General features: G+C 46.1%; 1 protein-coding gene across 1 annotated transcript; it reads left to right on the top strand.

Moving 5' to 3' along the window:
* The first annotated feature begins 239 nt into the window (after positions 1–239).
* On the top strand, positions 240–23,376 carry LOC147087204 (uncharacterized). Its single transcript, XM_085978087.1, has 6 exons — positions 240–255; positions 10,152–10,445; positions 16,726–17,022; positions 18,661–18,750; positions 19,674–19,701; positions 23,244–23,376. Exons 1-6 carry the CDS (start codon positions 249–251, stop codon positions 23,374–23,376), a joined length of 849 nt encoding a protein of 282 aa, XP_085834213.1. The 5' UTR covers positions 240–248.
* The last annotated feature ends 3,771 nt before the right edge of the window (positions 23,377–27,147 follow it).

Consider the following 27,147-nt stretch of genomic DNA (forward strand, 5'->3'; position numbering starts at 1 on the left):
TACCACAGCTCCACTAACAACGCCAGTGATATCGCTTGATCAACCGACTGGGGTGTATGTACTAGGAGAGACGGTCACCATTACCTGCACCGTGAATGGAGATTATCGTGCTAAAACCTTCTTCTTTTACAAAGTTTATACAAGGCTGTGCTCCGATCAAATCGTCACAGAAAGCAACATTAGAACATTGCTGGTCACCAGTAAATACCAAGAAGGGCCATACCAATGCCGATATAGAAGCTCCGTCAATGGAAGGTTGTTAGAATCTCATTGCAGCGAGTCTGTGATGGTCACTGTAGCAGGTGAGTGAGAGGGAGCAGGGAGTTTTTATATGTGTTGTTCTTCTCTAGGTATTTTAATAAAATCATGCTTTAATCACTGTAAGAAAATGAACATAAGAACATAAGAAATAGGAGCAGGAGAAGGCCAATCGGCCCCTCGAGCCTGCTCTGCCATTCAATAAGAACATGGCTGATCTGATCCTGTCCGCCAATCCACTATGACAGGACGATCTCCTGAATCTAACAGAATTAGACACACAAAACAGGAGCAGGATCAGGCTACACGGCCCCTGGGCCCGCTCGGCTACCCACAGAGCCATGACCGATCCGAACCTAGACTCATGTCCAAATTCCTGCCTGCTCCCCGTAACCCTTAATTCAGTTTTCTTCTAGGAAACTGTCTATTTCTGTTTTAAATTTATGTAATGATGTAGCTTCGACAGCTATTTGGGGCAGCATATTCCATGGACCTACCACCCTCTGAGTGAAGTAGTTCCTTCTCATCTCAGTTTTGAAAGAGCAGCCCCTTATTCTAATACTATGCCCCCTAGTTCTAGTTTCACCCATCTTCTGGAACATCCTCCCTGCATCCTCCCGATCCAACCCCTTCACAATCTTATATATTTCAATAAGATCGCCTCTCACTCTTCTGAACTACAATGAGTAGAGTCCCAATCTACTCAACCTCTCCGCATATGTCCATCCCCTCATCCCCGGGATTAACCGAGTGAACCTTCTTTGTACTGACTCGAGAGCAGGTATGTCTTTTCTTAAGTACGGACACCAAAACTGTATGCAGTATTCCAGGTGTGGTCTCACGAATACCTTGTACCACTGAAGCAATACCTCCCTATTTTTATATTCTATCCCCCTAGCAATGAAAGCCAACATTCCATTGGCCTTCTTAATCACTTGCTGAACCTGCATACTAACGTTTTGAGTTTCGTGCACCAGGACCCCCAGATCCCTTTGTACTTCAGTACTCTCCAGTTTCTTGCCATTAAGATAATAACTTGCTCCACGATTTTTCCTACCAAAGTGCATAACCTCACACTTTCCAGTATTGTATTCCATCTGCCAAATCTCTGCCCACTTACTTAGCCTGTCTATGTCCCTTGCAGGTTTTTTATGTCCTCCTCACTCACTACTTTCCCTCCCATCTTAGTATCATCTGCAAACTTTGATGTGTTACACTCGGTCCCCTCCGCCAAATCGTTAATATAGATTGTAAAGAGTTGGGGACCCAGCACTGACCCCTGTGGAACACCACTGGTTACTGATTGCCAGTCTGAAAATGAACCATTTATCCCAACTCTCTGCCTTCTGTTGGATAGCTAATCCTCTATCCATGCCAGAATATTACCCCCAATCCCGTGATTTTTTATCATAAGCAATAATCTTCTGTGTGGCACCTTGTCAAATGCCTTTTGGAAGTCTAAATACACAACGTCCACTGGTTCACCCTTATCCACCCTATATGTTACTTCCTCAAAGAACTCCAGCAAATTTGTCAAACATGGCTTCCCCTTCATAAATCCATGCTGACTTTGTCTTATTAAATTATGATTATCCAAATGTCCTGTTACTGCCTCCTTAATAATGGACTCCAAAATTTTACCTACCACAGATGTTAGGCTAACCAGTCTATCGTTTCCAGCCTTCTGTCTACTGCCCTTTTTAAATAAGGGTGTTACATTAGCAGTTTTCCAGTCTGCCGGGACCTTTGCTGAGTCCAGGGAGTTTTGGAAGATTATTACCAATGCATGCACAATCCCTACCGCCACTTCCCTCAAAACCCTGGGATGTAAGCCATCAGGTCCACGTGATTTATCCGCCTTGAGTCCCATTATTTTACCGAGTACCACTTCCTTAGTGATTTTGACAGAGTTTAGCTCCTCCCCCGCTATAGCCCCCTGCTTGTCCAGTGTTGGGATATTCTTAGTGTCTTCTACTGTAAAGACTGATACAAAATATTCATTCAGTGTTTTTGCCATCTCCATATTTCCCACCATTAATTTCCCGGTCTCATCCTCTAAGGGACCAACATTTACTTTAGCCACCCTTTTTCTTTTTATATAACTATAAAAACTCTTACTATCTGTCTTTATATTTTTTGCTAATTTACTTTCATAATCTATCTTCCCTTTCTTAATCAATCTTTTTGTTATTTTTTGCTGTCTTTTAAAGTTTTCCCAATCCTCTATCCTCCCACTAGATTTGGCTACCTTATACGCCCTTATTTTAGTCGAATACTATCCTTAATTTCTTTACTTAGCCACGGATGGCTGTCTTTTCTTTTACACCCTTTTTTTCTCAGTGGAATATACTTTTTTTGGAAGTTGTAAAATAACTCCTAAAATGTACACCACTGATCATGTATCGTCTTACCCTTTAATCTATGTTCCCAATCCACTTTACTCAATTCCGCTCTCATACGTTTAAAATCTCCTTTATTCAAGCTTAGCACGCTTGTTTGAGATACAACCTCCTCACCCTCTAATTGAACATGGAATTCAACCATGTTATGGTCACTCATCCCAAGGGGATCCTTTACTAGGACATTTTTAATTAATCCTGTCTCGTTACACAGGACCAGATCTAAGGTTGCTTGTCCCCTGGTCGGTTCAGTTACATACTGCTCAAGAAACCCATCCCTAATACACTCAATGAACTCATCCTCAAGGCAGCCCTGCCCAATTTGATTTGTCCAATTAATATGATCGTTAAAATCCCCCATAATTATAGATGTTCCCTTATTACAAGCCTCAACTATTTCCTGATTGATAATCCGTCCAACCGAGTTGCGACTGTTCGGAGGCCTATAGACTACGCCCATTGTGTTTTTTTCCCCTTTTTATTCCTTATCTCCACCCAAACTGTTTCATTATCCTGATCTTTTGACCCAATATCATTTCTCTGTATTACAGTGATTCCTTCCTTTATTAACATAGCCACCCCACCTCCCCTTCCTTCCTGCCTGTCCTTCCTGATTGTTAAATAACCTGGTATGTTTAATTCCCAGGCATTGTCACCCTGCAGCCATGTTTCTGTAATGGCCACAAGATCATACCCATATGTAGCTATTTGTGCCATTAACTCGTTTATTTTGTTACGAATGCTACGTGCATTCAAATAGATAACTTCAAATGTGTTTTGTGACACTTAGTTCCTGCTTTTGCCCTTTTTATTACTTTACCTTTTATTCCATACCTTCTGCCCCTTCCTGACACGCTCTGGTTTTTAATTTCCCCACTGCTACCTAAGTCTATGACCTTCTCTGTTGTCATTTTTATTATTTGTTCCCTAGGAACCTCTAGTTAGTTTAAAGCCCTCTCTACAGCCCTAGTTATATGATCCACCAGGACTCTAGTCCCAGCACTGGCCAAGTGAAGCCCGTCCCAACGCAACAGCTCTCTCCTGCCCCAGTACTGGTGCCAGTGTCCCAGGAAGCAAAACCCATTTCTCCCACACCAGTCTTTGGGCCACGCAGTTAACTCTCTTATTTTATTTGTCCTCGCCAAATTCGCTCGTGGCTCAGGTAATAATCCAGAGATTATTACCCTTGAGTTTCTGTTTTTTAATTTGACCCCTGGCTGCTCATACTCCTTTTACATAACCGGCTTCCTAGTCCTATCTATGTCGTTTGTACCAACATGGACCACGACGACTGGGTCCACCCCCTCCCACTGCAAGTTTGTTTCCAGCCCAGAGGAGATGTCCTTAACCCTGGCACCGGGTAAGCAACACAGCTTCCGCGACTCTCGCACTTCGCTGCAGATAACTTTATCTATCCCCCTAATAATACTATTCCCTACCACTACAACATTTCTATTTACTCCCCCCACTTGAATGGCCCCCCGCTCCACGGTGCTGAGGCCAGGTTGCTCATCCTCCCTGCAGCCCCTGCTCCCGTCCCCACAGTGAGTAAGAACCTCGAACCTGTTGGACAAGAGCAAGGGCTGCGGCTCCTCCAACACTACCTCCTGGATCCCTGTACCTGCCTCACTCGTAGTCACACCGTCCTGTCCCTGACCATGGGCTACATCTGAATTAATTAACTTCATAGGTGTGACCACCTTCTGATACACAGAGTCCAGGTACTTCTCCCCCTCCCTGATGCGTCGCAGCGTCTGAAGCTCAGACTCCAGCTCATCAACACGGAGCTAGAGACCCTATAGCAGCAGACACTTGTCACAGATGTTATCACTGTTAGCCTCAATGGGGTCTACCGGCTCCCACATCTCGCAACAGTAACACATCACCTGCTCCATTCTATGTAATTAATAAAAAAAATTATTGTTAGTTATGGACACCCTCTGCCCGATTATAGATGCTAGTATCCCCTTTAATTAATTGGATTTAAATTAAATCAATCCCTCTAATTACACCAGTTAAATGGTTTACCAACTGTCTCCACTACAGCACAGAGACCCTAGAAAAAAACCGCACAATTTAAGCTTGTAATGAAAAGAAGAAAGAAATACTCACCAACCAATCGAACCAATCACATACCTGCTTCCTGGTGACGTCACTCTTGGATTATTATTTACCTCTCTCCTCTGCTGTTGAATTGGTCCGCCTCGGTTCACCTCACTGCTCACTCCCAGGTCCGATGCTCTGGTCGGGCCTCGGATCGCTGCCGGTTTTAAGATCTGCCTCGCCTCACCTCACTGCTTACACCCAGGTCCGATGCTCTGGTCGGGCCTCGGGTCGATGCCGGTTTTAAGCTCCGACTCGCCTCACCTCACTGCTCACTCCCAGGTCCGATGCTCTGGTCGGGCCTCGGGTCGCTGCCGGTTTTAAGCTCCGCCTCGCCTCACCTCAATGCTCACTCCCAGGTCCGATGCTCTGGTCGGGCCTCGGGTCACTGCCGGTTTTAATCTCTGCCTCGCCTCACCTCACTGCTCACTCCCACATCCGATGCTCTGGTCGGGCCTCGGGTCGCTGCCGGTTTTAAACTCCGCCTCGCCTCACCTCACTACTCACTCCCAGGTCCGATGATCTGGTCGGGTCTCGGGTCGCTGCCGGTTATAAGCTCCGCCTCGCCTCACCTCACTGCTCACACCCATGTCCGATGCTCTGGTCAGGCCTCGGGTCGCTGCCAGTTTTAAGCTCCGCCTCGCCTCACCTCACTACTCACACCCAGGTCCGATGCTCTGATCGGGCCTCGGGTCACTGCCGGTTTTAAGCTCTGCCTCGCCTCACCTCACTGCTCACACCCAGGTCCAATGCTCTGGTCGGGGCTCGGGTCGCTGCCGGTTTTAAGCTCCGCCTCGCCTCACCTCACTGCTCACACCAAGGTCCGATGGTCTGGTCGGGCCTCGGGTCGCTGCCGGTTTTAAGCTCTGCCTCGCCTCACCTCACTGCTCACACCAAGGTCCGATGATCTGGTCGGGCCTCGGGTCGCTGCCGGTTTTAAGCTCTGCCTCGCCTCACCTCACTACTCACACCCAGGTCCAATGCTCTGGTCGGGCCTCGGGTCGCTGCCGGATTTAAGCTCTACCTCGCATCACCTCACTGCTCACACCAAGGTCCGATGATATGGTCAGGCCTCGGGTCACTGCCGGTTTTAAGCTCTGCCTCGCCTCACATCACTGCTCACACCCAGGTCCGATGATCCAGTCGGGCCTCGGGTCGCTGCCGGATTTAAGCTCCGCCTCACCTCACCTCACTGCTCAAACCCAGGTCCGATGCTCTAGTCGGGCCTCGGGTCACTGCCGGTTTTAAGCTCCGCCTCACCTCACCTCACTGCTCACACCCAGGTCCGATGCTCTGGTCGGACCTCGGGTCACTGCCGGTTATAAGCTCCGCCTCGCCTCACCTCACTGCTCACACCCAGGTCCGATGCTCTGGTCGGGCCTCGGGTCGCTGCCGGTTTAAAGCTCTGCCTCACGTCACCTCACTGCTCACTCCCAGTTCCGATGCTGTAGTCGGGCCTCAGGCCGCTGCCGGTTTTAAGCTCTGCCTCGCGTCACCTCACTGTTCACTCCCAGGTCCGATGATCTGGTCGGGCCTCGGGTCACTGCCGGTTTTAAGCTCTGCCTCGCCTCACCTCACTGCTCACACCCAGGTCCGATGCTCTAGTCGGGCTTCGGGTCGCTGCCGGTTTTAAGCTCCACCTCACCTCACCTCACTGCTCACACCCAGGTCCGATGCTCTAGTCGGGCCTCGGGTCGCTGCCGATTTTAAGCTCCGCCTCGTCTCACCTCACTGCTCACAACCAGGTCCGATGCTCTAGTCGGGCCTCGGGTCGCTGCCGGATTAAAGCTCCGCCTCGTCTCACCTCACTGCTCACAACCAGGTCCGATGCTCTGGTCGGGCCTCGGGTCACTGCTGGCTTTAAGCTCCGCCTCGCCTCACCTCACTGCTCACTCCCAGGTCCGATGCTCTGGTCGGGCCTCGGGTCACTGCCGGTTTTAATCTCTGCCTCGCCTCACCTCACTGCTCACTCCCACATCCGATGCTCTGGTCGGGCCTCGGGTCGCTGCCGGTTTTAAACTCCGCCTCGCCTCACCTCACTACTCACTCCCAGGTCCGATGCTCTGGTCGGGTCTCGGGTCGCTGCCGGTTATAAGCTCCGCCTCGCCTCACCTCACTGCTCACACCCATGTCCGATGCTCTGGTCAGGCCTCGGGTCACTGCCGGTTTTAAGCTCCGCCTCGCCTCACCTCACTACTCACACCCAGGTCCGATGCTCTGGTCGGGCCTCGGGTCACTGCCGGTTTTAAGCTCTGCCTCGCCTCACCTCACTGCTCACACCCAGGTCCAATGCTCTGGTCGGGCCTCGGGTCGCTGCCGGTTTTAAGCTCCGCCTCGCCTCACCTCACTGCTCACACCAAGGTCCGATGGTCTGGTCGGGCCTCGGGTCGCTGCCGGTTTTAAGCTCTGCCTCGCCTCACCTCACTGCTCACACCAAGGTCCGATGATCTGGTCGAGCCTCGGGTCGCTGCCGGTTTTAAGCTCTGCCTCGCCTCACCTCACTACTCACACCCAGGTCCAATGCTCTGGTCGGGCCTCGGGTCGCTGCCGGATTTAAGCTCCGCCTCGCCTCACCTCACTGCTCACACCAAGGTCCGATGATCTGGTCGGGCCTCGGGTCACTGCCGGTTTTAAGCTCTGCCTCGCCTCACATCACTGCTCACACCCAGGTCCGATGCTCCAGTCGGGCCTCGGGTCGCTGCCGGATTTAAGCTCCGCCTCACCTCACCTCACTGCTCACACCCAGGCCCGATGCTCTAGTCGGGCCTCGGGTCACTGCCGGTTTTAAGCTCCGCCTCACCTCACCTCACTGCTCACACCCAGGTCCGATGCTCTGGTCGGACCTCGGGTCACTGCCGGTTTTAAGCTCCGCCTCGCCTCACCTCACTGCTCACACCCAGATCCGATGCTCTGGTCGGGCCTCGGGTCGCTGCCGGTTTAAAGCTCTGCCTCACGTCACCTCACTGCTCACTCCCAGTTCCGATGCTATAGTCGGGCCTCAGGTCGCTGCCAGTTTTAAGCTCTGCCTCGCCTCACCTCACTGCTCACACCCAGGTCCGATGCTCTAGTCGGGCCTCGGGTCGCTGCCGGTTTTAAGCTCCACCTCACCTCACCTCACTGCTCACACCCAGGTCCGATGCTCTAGTCGGGCCTCGGGTCGCTGCCGGTTTTAAGCTCCGCCTCGTCTCACCTCACTGCTCACAACCAGGTCCGATGCTCTAGTCGGGCCTCGGGTCGCTGCCGGTTTTAAGCTCCGCCTCGTCTCACCTCACTGCTCACAACCAGGTCCGATGCTCTGGTCGTGCCTCGGGTCACTGCTGGCTTTAAGCTCCGCCTCGCCTCACCTCACTGCTCACTCCCAGGTCCGATGCTGTGGTCGGGCCTCGGGTCGCTGCCGGTTTAAAGCTCTGCCTCGCCTCACCTCACTGCTCACTCCCAGGTCCGATTCTATGGTCGGGCCTCGGGTCGCTGCCGGTTTTAAGCTCCGCCTCGCCTCACCTATCTGCTCACACCCAGGTCCGATGCTCTGAATGGTTTAATATTAGGAGAGAGGAAGATAAGCGAATAGGTTTTGATCTTATGCTCTACTCCAGGCAGGATCCCTGCAACACTGGGCCCTGCATTCACTCGCTGTGCATCTATTACCAGCAAAGGCCGTTACTGGAGAAAAGGGTAATAAAACCGGCACGGACGATTGCGATTGGGCCGCCCGTTATATGCACTGCCTGATTTATTTTTCAATTTAATTATGTTTATAAAATGGAATCTTGACCAAGTGTCTTTAAGAGCCACCTAATAAAAATGCTCAGTGTGTTTTTTAACTATCAAAGATTATTGCCACAATGATAGCATGGCGCCAGGGATTTAACTCCACTGAATGTAGCGTCACCTCAGGAAGCACATCAGAAAGACAGGCTTTGAAACATTACAGGTTTCACTGTCAGAGCACTGAATCTGTGTACCGAATTAAAAAATAATCCTTTTATGCGCGATATTTAAATGGAATTACTAAGTGGTGTTCCATATCTCTCTCTGCATTGCAATTCGGCAGCATTTCACAAACACGAGACATCCACCTCCCAGAAGGACAAGGGCAGCAGGAACATGGGAACATTAACACCTCCAAATTTACCACAAAACGATTATCACCAAATTCAAATCCAAAACCATCAAATGCCTGCAAAAACATGAACTCCATTTCCCTTCCACATAAACACTGTAGCTACTAGAACAGGTCGGTTTCGATGAATTCTGCAGCGAAAGAAAAAACTCCTGACTCCCAAAGCCTTTCCACCAACTACTTGGCACTAGTCTTACTTGTGATGACATGTTCCCCTCTTGCCTGGATGAATGCAGCTACAACTGAGGAAATTTGACACCACCCAGAACAAATCCATCCGCTTGATTGGCACCTCATGCAACACATTAAACAGTCACTCCCTGCACTACCGACACACCATGGCTGCAGTGCGGACCATCTACAAGATGCACTGCAGAAACGCACCAAGGCTTCGTTGGCAGCACCTGCTCAACACGTGACATCTACCACCTAGAAGGACAAGGGCAACAGGCGACTGGGAAAACAATCACCTATTATTTCCACTTCATGTCTCACACCACCCTGACCAGTAAATATATTGCTGTTCCTTCATCGTCGCAGGGTCAAAATCTTAGATCACACTACTTTGTTTTGCACTTGGATCGCACCGGACTGACTGTGCTTCAATTAGAAGGCGACACATCACCTTCTGAGGAGGAAACTGGGGATGGACAGTAGTTTACGGCCATGACAGTGACTTCTACCCCGGTAATGATAACAATAATTGCGGGTCCACCAAAACCACTCAATTATGTCAAATGTGCGCACTTCAGAGCCCCGCTGAGATTTGTTTCTAACTGCCTTCTCTTGGTGCAGGTTTCATACTTGCACTGCTGCCGGTCGCCATGTGGGTATCATGGAGTCTTTCAATCTTTCTGATCGCATCTTCACCTCGGCTAACTTAGCAGCACTGGTCATTTCAAAGCAACCATTTCCCTGTTCCGCTCGTATCCCAGGGTAAAATCTGGCCTAAAACCAGAATTTGGACAGAGAACTCGAGTTGATTTATGTTCTTTTGCACCGCTATTTTATTACCTACATTACAACAGCGACTACACTTTAAAAGTAGTAAATTAGCTGTAAAGCGCTTTGGCACATTCTGTGGTGGTGAAACACGCCTGAGAAATGTTAGTCTTTCTTTGTTCCTTTGTAATCCAATCCCGATCTCCCCTTTTGTGGAATCTCTGTATCCGATGTGAAAGCGCACAATCAACATTGAGTTCCAAACCTTGCACTGCACCTGAAAATGAAGATACATTTTGTAAATATTCTTTCCATTTATGTTACCACAGAGCCGCTAAAAACGCCAGAGATATCGCTTGATCAACCGAGTGGAGTGTATGTTGTAGGAGAGGCGGTCACCAGTGCCTGCACCGTGACTGGAGATTATCGAGATAAAACCTTCTACTTTTACAAAGTTTATTCAAGGCTGTACTCTGATCAATTCGTCTCAACGAACAACATTAGAACATTCACGGTTGTCAGTAAAGACCTAGAAGGGCGGTACCAGTGCCAATATAGAACCTCAGTAAATGGGAGGCAGTTAGCATCTGATCACAGCGAATCCGTGACGGTCAATATAGCAGGTGAGTGAAAGGGAGCAGAGAATTTTTATATGTTTTGTTCTTCACTCTTAGTTTTTTTGTTGAATCATGCTTCAGTTACTGTAACAGAATGAGTGGTTTAATATTAGGAGAGAGGAAGATAACCGAATGGGTTTTGATCTTATTGCTCAAATCTAGACAGGATCCCTGTAACACTGGGCCCTGCCTTCACCCGCTGTAAACCTATTACAGGCAAAGGCATTGCTGGGGATAAGGGAATTAAAATCGTCATGGGCGAGAGCGATTGGGCCGCCCGTTTTATGCCCCACCTGATTTTTTTGCCATGTAATTATGTGTGTAAAATCGAATGGTGACCACGTGTTTCAAGGAGCCACCTATGAAAAATGCTCCCTATATGTTTGAACTATCAAAGTTTAGTGCCACAATGACAGCATGGCGCCAGGGATTTAACTCCACTGAGTGTAGCGGCAGCTCAAGAAGCTTTCCAGACTGACTGTTCTTGACACATTACAGGTTTATCTGTCAGACAACAGAATCTGCATGCCGAGAGTTTGAATCTTATCCTGTTTTTCATCGAATTACATTTTGGATTTCTGTATCTCTCTCGGCAATGCATTTCGGCAGCATAGAGTCCTAGAGAGAGACAGCACAGATAGAAACTCTTCGGCACTTGTGTCCACGCCAGCCTTGTAAACCATGGCGATTCAACAACTCATCTACATCTAAATGCTTGAATCTTTTCAGGTTTCCTGCCTCTACCACCCTTTCAGTCAGTGAGTTCCAGAGTCCAACCATCTTCTGGGTGAGAAAGTTATTCCGCAAACCCCCTCTAACCCTTCTGCCCCTTACCTTGAATCTATGCCCGCTGGATATTGACCCCTCTACTAAGGGAAAAGGATCCTTTCTATCTACCCTATCTATGCCCCTCAAAATTTGTGCACCTCAAGCAGGTCCCACCTCAGCCTTCTCTGCTCTAAGGAAAGCAACACCAGACTGTCCCGTCTCTCTTCCTAGCTGAAGTGCTGCCGCCCAGGTAACTTCCTGGTGAATCTCCTCTGCACCCTCGCCAATGCAATCACATCCTTCCTATTGTGTGGCGACCAGAACTGCACACAGTATTCCAGCTGTGGCCTAACTAGCGTTTTGTACAGCTTCATCATAGCCTCCCTGCTCTTATATTCTATGCCTCGGCTAAGGAAGTCAAGTATCCCATATGCATTTATAACCAAAATATCAACCTGTCCTGCTGCCTTCAGGGATCAATGTACAAGAACACCAAGGTCCCTCTGAACCTTTGTCCTTGCTAGGGTCCTACCATTGATTGTGCATTGTTCGTCCCCCCAATATGCATCACCTCACACCTTTCAGGGTTAAATTCCATTTATCACTGTTCTACTTATCTCACCAACCCATCTATATCGCCATGTAGCCTGAGGCTTCCCTTCTCGCTATTGACAACTCCACCAATTTTTGTGTCATCTGCCAACTTATTGATCATACCTGCTACATTTATATCTAAAACATTAATGTAGACCACAAACAGCAAAGGACCGAGCACTGATCCCTGCGGTACACCACTGGACACAGGCTTCCAGTCACAAAAACAACCTTCGACCATCAACCTCTGCCTCCTGCCACGAAGCCAATGCTAGATGCAACTTGCCAAGTTGCCTTGGAACACATGAGCTCTTACCATCTTGAGCAGTCTCACAAGCGGGACTTTGTCAAAACCTTACTGAAGTCCACGTAGATCACATCAACTGCACTACCCTGTTCCACACACTTAGTCACCGCCTCGAAAAATTCAATCAAATTGGTCAGACATGATCACCGCCTCACAAAACCATGCTGACTACCCTTGATTAAACGTTGCCTCTCAAAGTGGAGACTAATTCTGTCCCTTAGAATGTTTTCCAATAATTTCCCTACCACTGATGTTAGGCTCACAGGCCTGTAATTCCCAGGTTTATCCCTACTACCCTTCTTGATTAATGGTACTACGTTATCTGTTCTCCAGTCCTCTGGCACATCCCCTGTGGTCAGAGAGATTCTGAAAGTTTGTGTCAGAGCCCCTGCAATCCCCTCACTTGCCTCAGACAGCAGCCTGGGTTACATCGCCTCTGGGCCTGGGGATTTATCAACCTTGAAGCCCGCTAAAACCACTAGTACCTCCACCTTCTCAATAATAATTTGTTCAAGTATATCACAATACCCCTGCCTGGTATCTATGCCTACATCATCCTTCTCCATAGTGAACACAGATGCCATGTATTCATTTAAAACCTCACCTACATCTTCTCACTCTACACACAGGGTGCTAATTTAGTCCCTAATGGGCCATTCTCTTTCCCTGGTTAGCCTCTTGCCCTTAATATACTGAAAAAGCATCTTGTAATTTTCCTTTATTTGGCCCACCAGTGCATTTTCAAGCCCCCTCTTCCCTCTCCTAATTTCTTATTAAGTACGCCCCTGCGCTTTCTAAACTCCTCTAGGGCTTCCACTGTTTTTAGTCATTTGTATCTGAAAAAAGCCTACCACTTTTCCTTATCCATTCTCGTATATCCCTTGACATCTAGGGTTCCCTGTAGTTATTGGTCCCACCCTTGACATTTACGGGAACATGTTGCCATGCTACACTCTCTATTTCCTTTCTGAAAGACTCCCACTGCTCTGATGTGGATTTTTCTACAAGTAGCTGATCCCAGTCAACTTTGGCCAGATCCTGCGTTATCATATTAAAATTGGCCTTCCCCCAATTTAGAACAATTATTTCCAGTCCATCTATGTCATTTTCCATGACTACCTTAAATCGCACAGAATTATGGTCACTTTTACCAAAATGCTCTCCTACTAACACTTCTACCGCTTGCCCGGCTACAATCCTTAGAATTAGGTCCAGTACCGCCCCCTCTCTTGTAGGACTTTCCACTAGCTGGCTCACAAAGCTCTTCTGGATGCACTTTATTAATTCCGCACCCTCTAAGTCTTTCACTCTCTGCCTATCACAGTTAATATTGGGGAAGTTGAAATCTCCTGCTATTTTACCCTAATACTTCTACACTGCTCTGAGATATGCATACATAACTGTTCCTCTATTGATTAGGGGCCTGTAGTACACTCCAAGCAAAGTGCCTGCCCCCTTTTTGATTTTATGTTCTACACATATATCCTCATTAGAGGAACCTGCTAATGTATCATTCCTCCTTGCAGCAGTAACTGACTCCTTGATTAATATTGTGACAGCCCCTCCTCTTTCCACCCCCTCTGTTTCGCCTGAAGTTTCTATATCCCTGAATATTGAGCTGCCAGTCCTGCACCTCCCTCAAACATGTCTCTGTGATAGCAACAATATCATGCTCCCATGTGTTCATTCAACACATTCAATTCATCTGCCTTACTCGCAAGTATCCTTGCATTAAAATAAATGCCATCCAGCCTTGCCATAATCCCTTTTGCCGTTACATATTTGCTCTGCCTTCCAAGCTGTCTTGTTTTTTCCTCTATATTTCGCTGTGTATCACCCCTTACTATAGCTCCACTCTGTATCCCATCCACCTGCCAAGTAAATGTATACCTCCCCCAACAGTACTTGCAAAACTCCCCGCAAGGATGTTGGTCCCGTTCAGGTCCAGGTGCAACCCGTCCGACTTGTACAGGTCCCACTTTCCCCAGAAGCAGAACCAGTGATCCAGGAAACTAAAGCCTTCCTCCTGCACCAAATCTTTAGCCACGCATTCATCTGCTCTATTCTCCTATTCCTATACTCACTAGCACGTGGCACCAGGAGTAACCCAGAGATTACAGCCATTGAAGTCCTGCTATTTAATCTGCTACCTAGCTCCCTAAATTCTTGTTGTAAGACCTCATCCCTCTTTGTACCCATGTCGTTGGTACCAATGTGAACCACGACCTCTGACTGTTCGCCACGCCCTACAGAATGCTCTGCAGGCGTTCAGTGACATCCTTTACCCTTACCAACACTTCACTGCACAAGAAAATGCAGAGATTAATTTCTGTTGTTCATTACATTTATTTTACCAGACATGCACTAAACACACCAAATATAATAACACAGAAGAGTGAGAAGTGATAATGTTTGGTAGGAAGAAAGATGATTGGCATTGGCCAAGAAATTCAGGTCTCCATGGGTGAGGACGCATGGGGTACACACCCGTAAGCCCAGTGGAAGTGCCGGTTTCCTGCATGCACTGCGCATGTTCGGAAAACCAGCACTTCAGTTCCCCTGAAAGCAGGGGTTCAGAGGTCGAACGCGTGCGAGGGAGAGGCTGCGCAAGCGCATCGAACTTCGTTTATCTTTACAGGTTTGCTCGGGAGTGTAATTCTCCAGAAGTTAGACATTTAAAAAGCAGGCGTAAGGCCTGCTTTTTACAATGGTAAGTGGTTAATTAACTAAAACTAATACATGTTTTCCACAGGTTTATTATTTTTAAATACTTTAAAGAAAGGTAAGTTTATTTTTAGTCACGTTAGAATCTTTTTTTTTAAATTTAAATTATTGTTTAAAATACTTATTTCATGTAATTTATAGTTTATTTTAAAAATGTTATTTTTTTTAAAAATAAGTTTGACGATTTAGTGATGTTTTGCGGCCCATAGTATTACTAAGTTTGACAGCACTTCCTGTCAGAAATATGAATGGAGCATTCCCTGCTCCGATTGGCTCCCCATGGCCCACCTGATCCCAGTGGATGCATCGATCTAACTACGCCCCTGGGATACGCAAGCACTGCGCGCCGGCAGCTGGAGCAGGCCCTGGATCGGACTTCCACGGGGTCCACAGCTCATCGGCTGGCACACAAGTTAAGTGCAGGTCGGGGGCTTGCACCCGTGGGAAGCCCCGAACCCGAATTTCTGGGCCAACATAAACCAAAGGGTAAAATCCTCAAGCGGATGAATGAACAGAGAGACCTGGGAGCATGTGTGCACCAATCAATGAAGGTGGCAGCGCAGGCTGAGAAACCAGTTAATAAAAGCAGACGGGATCCTGAACTTCATAAATAGAGGCATGGTGTACAAAAGCAAGGAAGTTATGATGAACCTTTAAAGATATTACTTCAGCCTCAACTGGAGTATTCACTCTAATTCTGGGGACCGCACATTAGGAAGGATGTGAAGGCCGTAGAGAGGGTGCAGAAAAGATTTTCGAGCTATATTCCAGGGATGAGGGACTTCAGTTACATGGATAGATTGGTGAAGCTGGGGTTGTTCTTCTTAGAACAGAGAAGATGGAGATGTTTGATTTGCACAATAAGACCTGTTTCCCCTTACTACCTACATTTCTGACTCTGTAAAATGTTTCTCCTAAAATAATCTATCAAAAGTCTTCTAATTTTTATCACCTCTATTATATCTCTCCACCACCTTCTATACTCTGAGGAGAAAAATAGCAGCTTCTGCAGTCTCTCCATATAACTGAAATCACTCTTCCCTGGAAACATTCTGGGAAATCTCTTCTGCACCATCCCTAAGGCCTTGATATCCTTCCTAACGTGGGATGCTCTGATTTGGACACAATATTACAACAGCATTTCTAACCAGTGATTTATACAGAATTATCATATCTTCTTTGACTTTGTAGTCTAAGCATCTGTTTGATAAACGTTTTCTTTAAAAATCTCCTCAGCTTATCCTGCCATCTTCAAAGAATTGAGGATGTGCAAATAAGGTTTCTGTTTCTGCACCTCGTTTAAAGTTGTACCTTTTCGTTTCAACTGCCCCTCCTCATTCTTCTCAACTAAATGTTTCACTTCACATATTGCTGTGTTAAATTTCATCTACAATGTTGCTCTCAGTTTCATCAGTCTGTCTATGTCCTTCTGCAATAAGAGCAGAAAATGCTGCAGATACTCAGCAGGCCAGGCAACATCTGTGGAGACAGATACAGCATCACCGTTTCAGGTCGATGACATTTCATCAGAACAGGGGCAGGGAAAGGGGGGAGGGCAGAAAGGAACATAGGGGTGGTGATAGGGTGGAATCCAGGAGAGATTAAAAGACAGAAGGTCTGATTGGAAAAGGGAAAAGGAGAAGGTAATGTGACAAGTAAAGAAACAAACGAGGGGCCTAGCAAAGGTGTAAATGGGAATAGCAGAATCATGCCCTCCTGATGTGTGTTTATATCCTCCTCACTGCTCAATATCTGTTCGAGTTTCGTGTCATGTACAACTTTTTAATTATGCCCTGTGTACACAAGTCCAGGACATTCATATTTTGGTTCACAAGAATAAGTTTGTTTTCAATTTTGAATAACTCGTCGCTACTTGTTTGTGCCTAATTACAGGTCAACCCAAACCAAATAGATCAGTGGATTCCAGTTTTACTGTGAAGGGTGGAGAAGTTACATTTAACTGTATAAGCGCCCGGGACCTTCCTGGCCTCGCATTTTACTTATACAGTCAAGGAGAAGCGAATTACTTGGCTGTCCAGACTGCTAAAGCACGAAACAATTCTGTCACCTTCAATATCAGGAATATGGATCACGCCGAAAGAGGAAATTATTCCTGTCTGTATGAAGCGGATGTGAGGGGAAGGTGGCTATCATCGGCTCTGAGCGACCCTGTACAGATAACTGTAGGAGGTGGGTGAGATTTACACAGTCACTGTGTTCATCCGACCCCAGTAAAAGGTGCTTTTGCTTCCTTGTTATTCTGCATCAGATGCTCTGTTTAACGATTAAAGCTACCGTGGAAATGATATCCAGGGGTTAAAATTCTTCTTTGACGTTGTCGCATAGACCGCCCGTTTACATCCCGCCCAATAGCACTGAATATCGGGCGGGGCTTAAAACAGGCATGTGATGTGACACCGCCCGCTTTGCGCCAGTGCTCGAAAACCCTTTGACGCTTATTCCATTAATTGTTCACTACTTACCGCGTAACTGATGGTAGAACTAAAGCATTAAACGTAGATTGGTTTTCATTCTCTAACACGGATTAAAACTTTGATTCACAAGTGTTCTTTTGTATTTCCTCAACGATTCTCTAATATTCCACGTTTGCCCCATAGAGAAGCTGAGATAAGAATATATCCACGTTAGGATCTTAAAAAAAGTTAATTTTAACCAGTATCGGAACTCCACGCAGACCCACAGCACAACGGCAGCCGCGCCTGTAAGTGCAAGTCGGGGGCTTGCACCCGGGGGATGCCTCTGACCCTAATTCCTGGGCCATTAGCTCAACTGGTTCTTGCCTCGCATTGGCAGTGTTGAGCCAGTGATCAGAATGAAACTTACTGAATGAAACTAACTAATTAATTTCCACAGCCTTTTATATTTCGGCCGCCAGATGGGAAAAGATAAACAGTCGCTTGGTCCCAGACACATGGTTAATATCCAATGATGGAATCAAAGAATTAATGAGGCAACTAATCAATCGACCAATGACAACGATCTTCGTGCTGCATCATGTTCACCCAGTGCATTGTGACGTCCCCTGCATGCCAAACCCCCGCCGACTTTATTAATGATTCACTGATTTTGCTGCACTGATTTAATGCAGGTCATTTATTATATAAACAGAGAGGAGGAGAGACAGACAGTGAACATCTGAGGCATGTTATCGAAACAGTGCAAATCCAAGGAACTGCTAACATTAAGTATCGCGAGTGTTGGAAATGCTATGCCATTTTATGTGAAGAGACAAGGGAATGTGGGGTCGTTCTCTTTAGAGCAGAGAATGTTAAGGGGACATTAATAGAACGGTTCAAAATTATGAGGGTTTACGATAGTGTAGATAAGGAGAAACTGATTCTACTGGCAAGAGGGTCGGTAACCAGAGCGCACACATTTAAGATAACTGGCAAAACACAGAGGGGGGATGACAATACTAAAATAAACAAGCGAGTTGGTGTGATCTGGAATGCACTGCCTGAAAGTGAGGTGGAAGCAGATTCAATAGTAACATTCCAAAGGGGATCGGATATATACTTGAAATTTAGTACAAAATGCACCGCTGTGGGGAATGAGCAGAGGTGTGATCCTAATTTTATAGCTATTTCAAAGGAGCCGGCACAGGCACGATGGGCCAAATTGACTCATTCCACTCTGTGCAATTCTATGATCTTATATAAACCTTTTAATTTCTTATGTATGTTTTCTGTTTTGGAAATCACTCCGGATCCACTGCCTATTGCTGGCTTCTGTTAAGCTGCAGAGCATCCAATTTGTGTACAAACTCTTGTTTAACTTGGTTCCACTGTGTCCCTTTATCTCACTTAGATAAATTCGTTGCGCTGGAGGCTGGTTTTGGCGCTGCTGTGGGTCTGATTCTCATCTTTGTTCTGTTGGGTGTGTGCTTCTGGAAGAAAGGTGGGTTAAACAATACGGATTATCCGTTCATTACAGACACACAGACTAAGCTTACTGCCCCCGCTCTGCTTACCCAGTACTGACAAGCTCCACCAACCATCTTCCACTCCAACCATAAGCTCAGACTGTAAATATTTGGAAATTGTAGACTGACAGGTGAAATAGCGAGGGTCGAAGCTGAAAGTGACCAGGGTAGAAATGCTTCTTTGGAGGAAGCACATAACGGGAGGAATTTAATCGGCCGCCTGTTATATGCACTATCCGATATTTCGTAATATTGATTTCAATAGAACATTGATTTTAACGTAGAATGGGCGGCTCAACCCTACCGCTACTTTTGCACTGTTGCATTACTGGGGTACAAATCTGTCTTGCTTGATAGTGCAAGATGGATGATATCACATTGGCTACCTATGATATTATCCATGTATGGAACTGAATGTCCTGTTGGGTGTACAACAGGCAGAGCGAGCGATGCCGCCCATTTTAATTCACCAGAGAAGAGGAATTCCAACCCACAGTGTCACATTGTAAAGAATTAATCGAAAAATTCGCGATTCTTAGTCTGGAAGGAGACGGCTGAGAGGTGATCTTGTGGAGGTGGTTAGGGTAGTGCATGAGTATGGAAGAGGAAATTCTTGAACACGGCATATAATGAAACTATAGTTCAGTGGAGTGGGAAATGGATGTGTGTACAATGGAAATTTTGCCTCAATTTGCCCGCTTCCCACAGGCGTGTTAGGTTAAAATTACACCCTTCCTGTTCTTCATGAAATATTTTGTGGTTTTGTCGGGTCAATTATGGTGCTGAGGCATAGTTTTCAGTGTCAAAAAGAACTTTTCTGTTCTTTGACTTTTCTCATATTCCTATTTTGTAATCCAGTATTTGGCTCAGGTTTCTAACACATAAATTTTCTTTTCAGGGAAGTGGAGAAGCAGCAGAGAAATGAGGTGAGAAAATTAACTGTTGAATTGTCAATTTCAACCACACCCGACCAAGATAAAACTCAGATGCAGACGTTCAGGAATAATTGTACCCTGTTTACATCACCTCCATTGCACATCAGAAAGATGTTCCCCCACTCCCACTCACGCACACACTCCAACACACAATTAGACGTATACACATACAGACACTCACAAATAAATGTACATATACACACAGACATGTATACATAATCACACCCATTCACACACACGAACACATCTACTTTCTCATACGTTCAGACAAAGACACAGACACACACACTATCTAAAGCTTACACTCACACTTAAAAGCACACTCATTTTAAAACACACATTCACACACTCAGACAGACACTCATGTTAAAACACACACACACACACACACTCAAACACACAGAAAATTGCACACACACAAACTCACACAATTATACACAATCAAACACACTCAAACTCCAATTCAGGCAGGTTACACTAACTTCAGTAATTCTGTTTGCATCTGCTCCACATCCCTTTAAATATGTTTTTAATCAATATCTCATTAAGCTATAGCCTTTCTCATCTGGGGACGGCATGTCAATGAGAGCAGAAATCCCTATGTGTGCTCACTGAAGCGATATCGCGAATCCGTTTGTGACGATTTCCATCAAATTCTTAGTTTAAGACAATTGGAATCTGTGCTCGAAAAAATATTGGCCAACGGGAGGAAATATTCACAAACTATTTAACGGTGCCACTCCACATGGTGAGAGCAGGAGATAGGTCCTCATTAATCGCCCTAGACGTCAAACTAATGATTAGTTCCAGGGTAACAAGGAATAACGTGGCCCCGAACAGTTGGATAAGCAAATGTTCCAGGACGTGGGCAGAGAGACACGTCTACATATAACACGGGATCCAGGTCTGAAATACAATCAATACCTGTATCAAGAATTTAGTTAACTGTGCCATCGAAAATAATATGATTAATTGACGATTTATGTTGTATTAAGGAACACAGCGTCTCCTGGTGACCAAAGTAGTGAGACCCTAACATGTAAGTTCAGTTTTGGATTCGTGCATCCAAAATTCTCATTTGCATTTAGCTTTTTTTGCAGTCAACGAAAAGGAATGAACAAAATGTTATTGCTACATTTCTAGCAACAGTTTGTAGACGTTTTATTGTATTTAGCAACACAACTGTGAATCACATACAGTGTCAATCATTCAGAAACTTTTAGTGACTCTGACCAAGAATCAAAATAAACTCTGAATTTATATTTTCATCATTCAATTAAAGTGATGTTTTAGACAGGGAGGGATCAGCGAGTGTACTCAAAAGATGCAGAGAGGATAGTCAGAAAGAGATCATTGGATAACCCCACATATTTTAATCCCCCTAACACTAAGGGTCAATTTATCATAGCCAATCAACCTAACCTGCACATAGGGTGGGATATGTGTTGGTGTAGGGGTTACGGGGATCGGGTGGGATATGTGTCGGGGCAGGCTCGATGGGCCGAAATGGCCTCTATCTGCACTGTGGGGTTTCTGTGATTCTGTGATTCTGTGACATGGCACATAGATGTAAACCAAACCCCTTTTTATATCCGACCTACTGTGCTTTATGTTTATAATAGGAAGTCTGATCATGTGTTGTTCAAAATAGTTATATATTTACAGTAAAGTAGTCAAATAGTTGGCAATTGCTGCAGCAAGTAGAGTCGGTATAGCATCACAGGTTTTACAAACATGCTGAGAATCTGCACCACGCCACCACTGGGGGAGAGCTGTAATTACAGCATGGCAAATTTCTGTCGGCTGATTTTGATTCTACAATGAATAGAGCAGAGATATTTATAAAGGACAATGTGAAGCAACCAATTACAATCGGAGGTGTCTTTTTATAAAGAGCACGAATAAGATTTTTATTGTATTACTCATCGAATTCGCAGCGCATTAGGCATGTGGTGTCCGGACTAAGTAGTGTCTTCAAGTGCAGTATTGCAGGATCTGCTTCTTCTTAGGCAGTCACTCGCAACCGGGGATAATTTGCTTCCACACTAAAAATGAGTTCTCAGGTGACTACAGTCTCTGTCACAGGTGGGACAGACTGTGTTTGAAGGGGCCAGATGGTGGGGTGCTTGGATTGATGTGTGCTCCTTCCACTTTTTGCTTTTGTAGGGTAGTGGATTACTGCACTAGGGTACACAGGTATAATTAAATTCCAATGTTGGCAGTCTTTCCCCGTTGGACAATACTTCACATTTTATTGTTATTTTCAGTTAAATAGCCAAACCATTGCCAAATTGTGAAGCTGACACATTGGGTTGGGTGGAGCATCGAACTTCCTCTACAGGACAGGTTAATATGCTATAGTGCTGCCAGTGGTGTGACAGTGTAACTACAGTGTGATACATTTATATAGATCTTTTCCAGAATAACGGTACACATATGTTATTATAATGAGAAAAGAATGAACAAAATGGATAATAGTATATTTACAACAGGCTTTAAGATATTTTAGAGAGGTAGCAACTCTGGGTGATGCATAATACATTAAAGCCAAGTGTTTTCTTATTCAAATTTCTAACATTATTATCATGGATTAAATGCATTAATATTCAACAATCGATAGAGTTTAGCACTCATTGAAATCACAGGACAACTCAGGACTAGACAAGCTGTCGCTGCATCAGTGATAGTCCGAGAAACAGATTCAGATTCAGATTCAGATTCAGCTTAGATTTATTTGCCATATGTAACAAGTACAATGGAATGCTTGTTCCCCGTAGGGACGCGTCAGCTATACATACAGCGCCGCGTTCAAAGTCTATACAATGGCTTCCCGTGGCAGTGGGAGCACGATGTCCCTCAGCCGCTCCGTCCTCCTCTTCACCGCGGCCTCCTCCTCACTGTTGCCGGCTCCACGTGTGGTGGCCTGCTTCTCCCGCTCTGGCCACCATGCCCGGCTCCCCTCCTCCCACCTGGACTGCGAGTTACCCGAAATGGAGCTGCCGGCCGACGTGCTGCAGCGTGTCATGAGTCTGCTGCTGCTGCTCGTTGCACTGCGCTCCTCTGCCCGACTCGCCGAACACATCGTCGGGATGTGAATTCTCCAATGCGGCCTCCTCTTCACCGTCGCCGGCTCCACACTCCACGGCCCGGGGTCTACTTCTCTCTCTTCACGGGTCGGCTTCTGGCCGCCATGCTCGGCTCCCCTCCTTCCAGTCGGAAACATCAAGTCATACAGTGCACACCTACTGCCCATGTCGAGGAAAACCTCGGCCAACCCATCCACATCCTGGAGACGAAGATGATTTGAGAAGGAAAGCTCAGCATCGGAGGTCCATTCACTTCCTAGTGGATAGTCAAATACCCATTGGTTGTTGTCAAGGACCAGCTAATTCCCACTAATGAGAGTGGAGATGGTGTCCCATCCATATGATGATAAACAAATCCTCCATAGGTATAAAACTGTTTAATAAAAGAGGGAAACGCTCTTAGTATTGAAACATCAATCCATTTATTTTGTGTTTTGTTTCATTTAGATGCTACTCTTCACCTGCAAACATTGCCGAGAGTAAACGCTGTAAGTTACAAATGCACTGGGATTTTATTTTTTCCATTGATGCTGTTTGTTATCTCGCTTATTCCAGCTCCTGGAAAGGTGTGTCTGAATAATCTGTTGCCTTCTCTAACAGAGTTCTTGTTCTTTGGAAATATCACAATTGCCTTGTCCAGTAATTAATATCCAAGAGACCAAAACGTTTTTGATTACACTTCAATATGTCTTAAAAAGCCGACAGAATGATCTCCAAGAAAGAATAGTGAACGGATCTCTGTTTGTCTAAGCGGATTGAACAAATGTATTTCCAATAGAACACAAATCTTTGAGGGGCGAAGTGTAGATTTGCTCCCACTATAGGAACTGAAGGGAAATGACAGAGTTCAATTACCATGAATGCAGCTGCAAATACACTCCTGTACAATGGAATTCAGACAGTGTACAGCAGTTACAGTTTAACTGTTGATTAATGTGTGGAATGTGCAGAGCATTGTGATATAAAAAATACCATTTTCTACTTCTCCCACTGAACCAATATACACCACATTCTAGTATCCCACCTGGAAAGTTAAGTTGTCCGTTCATTTTCCGAGGATGTCAGAAGTAGGCGCTCGAACTTTTGGCTTAGAGTGGGCTTTAAACAGTCATAGTCATAGAGTCATAGAGTTATACAGCATGGATAGAGGCCTTTCGGCCCATCGTGTCCGCGCCGGCCATCAAGCCCTGTCTGATCTAATCCCATATTCCAGCATTTGGTCCTTAGCCTTGTATGCTATGGCATTTCAAGTGCTCATCCAAATGCTTCTTAAATGTTGTGAGGGTTCGTGCCTCCACAACCCTTTCAGGCAGTGAGTTCCAGACTCCAACCACCCTCTGGGTGAAAAAGTTCTTTCTCAAATCCCCTATAAACCTCCCGCCCTTTACCTTGAATCTATGCCCCCTAGTTATTGACCCCTCTACTAAGGGAAAAAGCTCCTCAGCATCCATCCTATCTATGCCCCTCATAATTTTGTACACCTCAATCATGTCCCCCCTCAGCCTCCTCTGCTCCAAGGAAAACAAACCCAATCTGCCCAGTCTCTCTTCATAGCTGAAGTGCTCCAGCCCCGGTAACATCCTGGTGAACCTCCTCTGTACCCTCTCCAACGCGATCACATCCTTCCTGTAGTGTGGCGACCAGAACTGCACACAGTATTCCAGCTGCGGCCTAACCAGTGCTTTATACAGTTCCATCATAACCTCCTTGCTCTTATATTCAATGCCTCGGCTAATGAAGGCAAGTATCCCATATGCCTTTTTTACCACCTTATCCACCTGTTCCGCCACCTTCAGGGATCTGTGTACTTGCACACCCAGATCCCTCTGACCCTCCGTCTTGCCTGGGGTCTTACCATTCATTGTGTATTCCCTTGCCTTGTTAGTCCCCCCAAAGTGCATCACCTCGCACTTTTCCGGGTTAAATTCCATTTGCCACTGTTTCGCCCATCTGACCAACCCATCTATATCGTCCTGCAGACAGAGGCTACCCTCCTCGCTATTTACCACCCTACCAATTTGTTGTATAATCCGCGAACTTACTGATCATACCTTTTACTTTCATATCCAGGTCATTAATGTAGACCACAAACAGCAAGGGACCCAGCACCGATCCCTGTGGTACCCCACTGGCCACATGCTTCCAGTCACAAAAACAACCTTCGACCATCACCCTCTGCCTTCTGTCACTAAGCCAGTTTTGTATCCAATGTGCCAAGGCACCCTGGATTCCATGGGCTCTTAACTTCTTCACCAGTCTCCTGTGTGGGACTTTATCGAAGGCCTTAATGAAATCCATATATACCACATCCACTGTGTTACCCTCATCCACACACCTAGTCACCCCCTCAAAAAATTCAATCAAATTAGTCAGACCTGATCTTCCCTTGACAAAGCCATGTTGACTATCCCTGATTAATCCTTGCCTCTCCAAGTGGAGACAAATTTTGTCCCTCAGAATTTTTTCCAATAATTTTCCTACCACTGATGTTAGGTTCACTGGCCTGTAGTTCCCAGGTTTTTCCCTACTTCCCTTCTTGAATAATGGTACTACATTAGCGGTTCTCCAGTCCTCTGGCACATCCCCTGTGGCCAGAGAGGTCCTGAATAAATGTGTTAGAGCCCCCGCAATCTCTTCCTTTGCCTCACACAGCAGTCTGGGATACATTTCACCCGGGCCTGGGGATTTATCCATTTTTGGCCAGCTAAAACCGCCAATACCTCCTCCCTCTCGATGTGAATATGTTCAAGCATATCACAGATCCCCCGCCCTATTTCTATGTCTACATCGTCCTTCTCCATAGTGAAAACAGATGCAAAAAATTCATTCAGAACCCCTCCTACATCTTCCGGCTCCACACACAGATTGCCACTTTTGTTCCTAATGGGCCCTATTTTTCCCCTAGTTATCCTCTGACCCTTATTATACTTATAAAACATCTTAGGATTTTCCTTTATTTGGCTCACCAGTGTTATTTCATGGCCCCTCCTTGATCTCCGAATTTCTTTTTTAAATATCCCCCTGCACTTTATGTACTCCTCTAGGGCTTCCTCCGTCTTTATCCTTTTGTATCTGTCAAAAGCCTTCCTTTTTTTCCTAATCCATTCTCGTATATCCCCTGACATCCAAGGTTCCCTGTGTTTTTTGGAACCACCCTTGACCTTTACGGGAACATGTTGCCATTGTATGATCTCAATCTCCCTTCTGAAAGCCTCCCATTGCTCTGATGCGGATTTTCCGACAAGTAGCTGATCCCAATCCATTTTGGCCAGATCCTGCCTTATCCTATTAAAATCGGCCTTCCCCCAATTTAGAACATTTATTTCCGGCCCATCCCTTTCCTTTTCCATGACCAGCTTAAATCTTACCATATTATGGTCACTGTCACCAAAGTGCTCACCTACTAGCACTTTTTCGACTTGGCCGGCCACATTCCCTAGAATTAGGTCCAGTACCGCCCCCTCTCTTGTAGGACTTTCTACATGCTGGCTCAAAAAGCTCTCCTGGATGCACTTTAAGAATTCTACACCCTCTGAGCCTTTCACACTCTGGCTATCCCAGTTAATATTGGGGAAGTTGAAATCCCCCATTATTATTACCCTATTATTTGCACATTTCTCTGAGATTTGCTTACATATCTGTTCCTCTATCTCCCCCTGACTGTTTGGAGGCCTATAGTACACTCCCATCAAAGTGCTTGCCCTCTTTTTGTTTTTAAGCTCCACCCATATGGCCTCATTAGAGGAACCTGCTAATATATCATCCCTCCTTACTGCAGTAATTGACTCCGTAATTAACATTGCGACACCCCCTCCTCTTATACCACCCGCTCTGTCTCGCCTGAAGATTCTGTACCCCGGAATATTGAGCTGCCAGTCCTGCCCCTCCCTCAACCGCGTCTCCGTGATAACAACAATATCGTACTCCCATGTGTTTATCAACACCTTCAGTTCATCCACCTTATTTGCAAGACTCCTTGCATTAAAATAGATGCCATCCAGCCTTGCCCTTATATATTTGCCCTGTCTACCAAGCTGACTTGTTTTTTTCTCTATAATTGACAGCACATCACCCCCTATTTCAGCTCCCCTCTGTATCCCATCCCCCTGCCAAGTTAGTTTAACCCCCCCCCAACAGTGCTAGCAAACCTCCCCGCAAGGATATTTGTCCCGCTCTGGTTCAGGTGCAACCCGTCCGACTTGTATAAGTCCCACCTTTCCCAGAAGCAGGCCCAGTGATCCAGGAAAGTAAAACCCTCCCCCCTACAGCAACTCTTTAGCCACGCATTCATGTGCTCTATCCTCCCATTCCTATACTCACTAGCACGTGGCACTGGGAGTAATCCAGAGAT

Source organism: Somniosus microcephalus, unplaced genomic scaffold (genome assembly GCF_052327205.1).
Source record: "Somniosus microcephalus isolate GS21.2 unplaced genomic scaffold, FLI_Smic_1.0 unresolved_chr6, whole genome shotgun sequence".
In the NCBI taxonomy this organism is placed as follows: Eukaryota; Metazoa; Chordata; class Chondrichthyes; order Squaliformes; family Somniosidae; genus Somniosus; species Somniosus microcephalus.

Bases quoted from the DNA above. Each gene is read 5' to 3' on its own strand.
- LOC147087204 (XM_085978087.1), top strand. The intron at 10,446-16,725 runs GTGAGTGAAAGG...GCCTAATTACAG, and splicing joins CGTGACGGTCAATATAGCAG to GTCAACCCAAACCAAATAGA. The intron at 18,751-19,673 runs GTGGGTTAAACA...TTTTCTTTTCAG, and splicing joins TGTGTGCTTCTGGAAGAAAG to GGAAGTGGAGAAGCAGCAGA.